This window comes from Gouania willdenowi, chromosome 21 (assembly GCF_900634775.1).
Source record: "Gouania willdenowi chromosome 21, fGouWil2.1, whole genome shotgun sequence".
In the NCBI taxonomy this organism is placed as follows: domain Eukaryota; kingdom Metazoa; phylum Chordata; class Actinopteri; order Blenniiformes; family Gobiesocidae; genus Gouania; species Gouania willdenowi.
In genome coordinates this window covers 26,516,250-26,521,571 of record NC_041064.1, presented here as the reverse complement: position 1 = coordinate 26,521,571, position 5,322 = coordinate 26,516,250, and the positions used below count along the sequence as shown (strand labels likewise).

Genomic DNA, 5,322 nt, shown 5'->3' with positions numbered 1-5,322 from the left:
CAAACATCACTTTGCCAAATCTACTAAGATAACTGATTTCCCTGGACTAATTCAACTTAAACAAAACTAAAAGACTAAAATGTGACCAGTGTTTTGGAATACGGCGTTTAAAATAACGGCGTTTGTTTTTCAGTAACGGGGTAATCTAACTAATTACTTTTACGCATTGCAACGCCGTTATCATTACTGAACGCTAAATGCAGTGTGTTACAATGCATTGTTGAAGAAACTGATCGAAAAGCAACCCTGGCTTCATACTCAGCTGTAGTGAGGAGGTGGGTTAAAAACAAGGTGAGCAATTATGATTGGCTAAGGTGGTGTCATGTTTCATGGTAGCCAATCAGAGTCAGTGTTTTTACACATGTGCCAGCAAGAGGAGGTGGGTTAAAAACAAGGTGAGCGATTATGATTGGCTAAGGTGGCGGCACGTTCCATGGTAGCCAATCAGAGCCAGTGCTTTCACTATTTATTATTTTACTATTTATTATACTGATTCAAAATTCTCCAGAATTTTAGTATATCATTAAAATGGCCCCAAAACTAGTTAGAATATATGTCACTAATTTAGATACATTTTATTTTTTATTTATCTGTTTTATTGTGTTTTAATGTATAAAGTGTCTTAGAGTTTCTTGAAAAGTGCTATATAAAACAAATGTAATATTATTATTCATAATTTGAATTGTGTTTGCCAACAGCCAATCAGCATTCAGAGACTTGCACTAGGTTCTAAAACCATGACAACCAAAGATGAAAGGCAGCAGGCAAACAATAGCATAAAAGCAATGTTCTCTTCCATTTGCTTTCACTTTGATCTTATATTGTTTTCTTGCCACACAGACTTCTACACCTTGAGAAACTAGCTTTTTTTGGAAAGATTCACTAGTTTTGCATCTGAACATTTTGAGAAATGGAAAGAAAACCACAGACAAAAGTTACTGCTAACTTTAACAGTCACCAGCTATACCCAGCTAAGCCAGAGTGTATCCAATCTGTAAAGCAATCTAAAAAAACAATTTTTCCAGCTAACCGTCTCGAACCAAAAGAAAAGGAAGTCTTCTTTCTAAAACGAGCTCTTTCAAAAATGAAAGAAGACCATAGAAAACAGTTGGTAGAAGAGCGAAAAAACATGGTTATCAGGGGAAATGAAACCAACCGCATCCTTCAAAACCCAAATGATGAATTAAAACAGAAGAAACGTCTCATAAAAGAACATCTAGAGACTATTTCAGAAATGGGGGCTGCTCTCGAAAAGATAGAGAAAGCTCACTACCATAATGAAAGCACATTCCAACAAAAGCTGATACAACTACAGACCGACCGGGATGAAGTGGAGAAAAAACTTCACACCAAAAATCTGGAAATGGAAGAAGAGCATAGAAACCAGTTGGAAGAAGAGCGAAAAAACATGGTTATCAGGGAAAAGGGAACCAACCGCATCCTTCAAGACCTAAATGATGAATTAAAACAGAAGGATCATATCATAGATGAAAATCTAGAGACTATTTCAGAAATGGAGGTCACTCTCAAAAAGATGGAGAATAACTTAAAAAGCAAGATGGACCAATGCAACCAACTGGTGGAGGAGAAGGAGGAAATAAAGGAAGCTCACTTCCATAATGAAAGCACGTTCCAAAAAAAGCTAATACAACTACAAACTGACCTGGAGGAAGCAAAAAAAAAATTTCACACCAAAACTCTAGAAATGGAAGAAGAGCATCGAAACCAGTTGGAAGAAGAGCAAAAAAACATGGTTATCAAGGAAAAGGAAACCAACCGCATCCTTCAAGACCTAAATGATGAATTAAAACAGAAGGATCGTATCATAGATGAAAATCTAGAGACTATTTCAGAAATGGAGGTCACTCTCAAAAAGATGGAAAATAACTTAAAAAGCAAGATGGACCAATGCAACCAACTGGTGGAGGAGAAGGAGGAAATAAAGGACGCTCACTTCCATAATGAGAGCACGTTCCAAAAAAAGCCAATACAACTACAAACTGACCTGGAGGAAGCAAAAAAAGAATTTCACGCCAAAACTCTAGAAATGGAAGAAGAGCATAGAAACCAGTTGGAAGAAGAGCGAAAAAACATGGTTATCAAGGAAAAGGAAACCAACCGCATCCTTGAAGACCTAAATGATGAATTAAAACAGAAGGATCGTATCATAGATGAACATCTAGAGACTATTTCAGAAATGGAGGTCGCTCTCAAAAAGATGGAGAATAACTTAAAAAGCAAGATGGATCAATGCAACCAACTGGTGGAGGACAAGGAGGTAATAGAGGAAGCTCACTGCCATAATGAGAGCACGTTCCAAAAAAGGCTGATACAACTACAGCCTGCTCTAGATGAAGAAGAGAAAACACTGGAGCGGTCCAACCACATGATGACTGCGAGAACTCAGGAGAAGACAGCTTCTAAAAAGAAATCTGGATGGAAACGGTTCAAGTGCTGGTTGAAGGTCCCCAAGAAGAAACACAACATTTAATCATTTTTCGCTCTCTTTTCTTCTTTTTTTGGAACAGTTTTTTAATGTTGTTTGTCAGTACAATGTCTGATGTCATGTCTGGACCTATTGTATGACCGTTCTTTGAGAGCATCAAATGCCTGAGAGAAACACTTTAGGTTTTTTTTGAATGGAAATACACTGCAATGACAAATGAAGAACCGTGAACCTTGAAAATAAACAGCTTGTAAAAAATGTAAATTTGTATTCAATTTTTTGTGACCTTAGAGACTTTTTTTATTCAAGAGTAATGTGGCAAATTCTTAATTGGAATGACTAAACTCATAGTTAATGGTATATGTGCTTACAATAGAGTTTTTACTACCATAGCAAACATCACTTTGCCAAATCTACTAAATAACTGATTTCCCTGGACTAAATTTCAACTTAAACAAAACTAAAAGACTAAAATGTGACCAGTGTTTGGAATAACGGCGTTTAAAATAACGGCGTTTGTTTTTCAGTAACGGGGTAATCTAACTAATTACTTTTTACGCCATTGCAACGCCGTTATCATTACTGAACGCTAAATGCAGTGTGTTACATGCATTGATTGAATAAACTGATCTAAAAGCAACCCTGGCTTCATACTCAGCTGTAGTGAGGAGGTGGGTTAAAAACAAGGTGAGCAATTATGATTGGCTAAGGTGGTGTCATGTTTCATGGTAGCCAATCAGAGTCAGTGTTTTTACACATGTGCCAGCAAGAGGAGGTGGGTTAAAAACAAGGTGAGCGATTATGATTGGCTAAGGTGGCGGCACGTTCCATGGTAGCCAATCAGAGCCAGTGCTTTCACTATTTATTATTTTACTATTTATTATACTGATTCAAAATTCTCCAGAATTTTAGTATATCATTAAAATGGCCCCAAAACTAGTTAGAATATATGTCACTAATTTAGATACATTTTATTTTTTATTTATCTGTTTCATTGTGTTTTAATGTATAAAGTGTCTTAGAGTTTCTTGAAAGGTGCTATATAAAACAAATGTAATATTATTCATAATTTGAATTGTGTTTGCTAACAGCCAATTAGCATTCAGAGACTTGCACTGGGTTCTAAAACTGGCCCACGGATGTCCCGGCAGGATACCAACTACCGGAGCTCCGTCTCTGCAGCCGAACGACTGTGTGTCTGTCTCCGGTAAGTTTCATAAGCAACCGAAGATGCCATGATTCATCAGACACATCTCTCACATACACAATAAAGATAGATACTATATTAATTCCTGCTTTATTATTGTTTTTTTATCATAAATATATTACAACTAAAATAAAAGTTAATCATTATAATAAATTATTTACTATTGTTATTTTTTGTCCTCTGGAGACCTATTCTGGAAGATGAGGCTTGTTTCATTAATATTTATTGTTTTTAACTCTTATTAATAAATCGTTATTTATTTACTACTGTTAATTATTGTCATCTGGCAGATAAGGCCTGTTCTCTCTAATCTCTCCACCTTTTATGCACACGTACACACCCACATTATATATATCTGATTATCAATGATCTGAGCTTTTCTATATTGTTCACTGTGCAGGTACCTGACCACAGGTGACTCCTTCAGGACCACAGCTAACAGATATGGACGAGAGGTCTTCACATCGTACTTCTCTGCAGGAGCCGTTCCATGGCTAGACATATTCCACCAGCACACCCAAAATGACTATTTTAAGAGCCAACCACATACTTCTATAGAGCAAACTTCCTATTGTATTAACATGTGTATAATAAATATGGAAGAATGAGAAGAGAAACGTCTGTCAGCTTCATTTTTAACCAGAAAGAAATAATCACAGAAACCTCACCTCTGAAAGTAATTTAAGGCATTAAAGGTCTCACAGAGAATCAATATGAGGAAACTATATATTCTTGTATGAACAAAATATATAACCTTGATGTGGTGTACACATAGCTGTTAAGATGCATTGATAGAAATTAAAAAGAAAGCAAAAGTACACTTTAAAATGTGTTTTTAATCAACAATTCTGAAAGAACACCATGTACATTAACATAATACCTCAATTTTAAACAAACTATTTACTTCAATATTATAATACTTACATAATAAACAAACTAGTATAAACAACTATTCACAATGTGGTTCCTGCCATGCAAAGAGTGCCGCCCACCCCAGCCCATCCAGTCCAATCCAAAACCTAATTAAAATATTCCAAATTTAGTGTTACCGGATGATAATCAAGAAGTTTAAAACTTTGAAATTTAACGTTCCCTAAATTCTGGTGGCACTTTTTGCAGGATAGGAAGCAGGTCTCTGAAAAACATCTCATCCTCAGTCAGAGCTGGTGGTGAGGAGGTGGTCTCCTGAAGGTCTGTAGGATAAGCTGCTCCACCTCTCTTGGAGAGCCTTGGCTGGGCCTCTTCTTTGCCCTTTTTCCTTAAAAATAAACAAACATTATATATATATATATATATAAATATAAAATAGCTTATCAAGTCACCGTTACTTAAATAAGATCATAGATATATTTTAATTAAACATTAAATGAGGTAATGATCAACATTGTCATCACTGATATACCAAGCATTTATAGATACATTTTATTTATAACAGAATGCAAAACAACTTCTGTCATGTTCATATCAGATGGTTTGGCTGCACTTGTTTCTGCAGGAGATGCTGCTGTAGCACCATCACCATCATCATCATCTTCTCCTGCTCCCTGAGCACTATCTGTTCCCCCTCCCTGTCCTTCTCCATCACTCATCTGATTGTTTACCTCTGAGTGACAGCAAACACAATATATGAAACACATTACTATAGATTTTAAATCACTATACTAGATTT

At 36.0% G+C, this 5,322-nt stretch overlaps 1 protein-coding gene across 1 annotated transcript; it reads left to right on the top strand.

The window, feature by feature from the left end:
• The first annotated feature begins 856 nt into the window (after positions 1-856).
• Positions 857-2,491, top strand: LOC114455690 (interaptin-like). The gene has a single exon (XM_028437070.1). The coding sequence runs from the start codon at positions 911-913 to the stop codon at positions 2,489-2,491; it is 1,581 nt and encodes a 526-aa protein (XP_028292871.1). The 5' UTR covers positions 857-910.
• Positions 2,492-5,322: the final 2,831 nt, after the last annotated feature.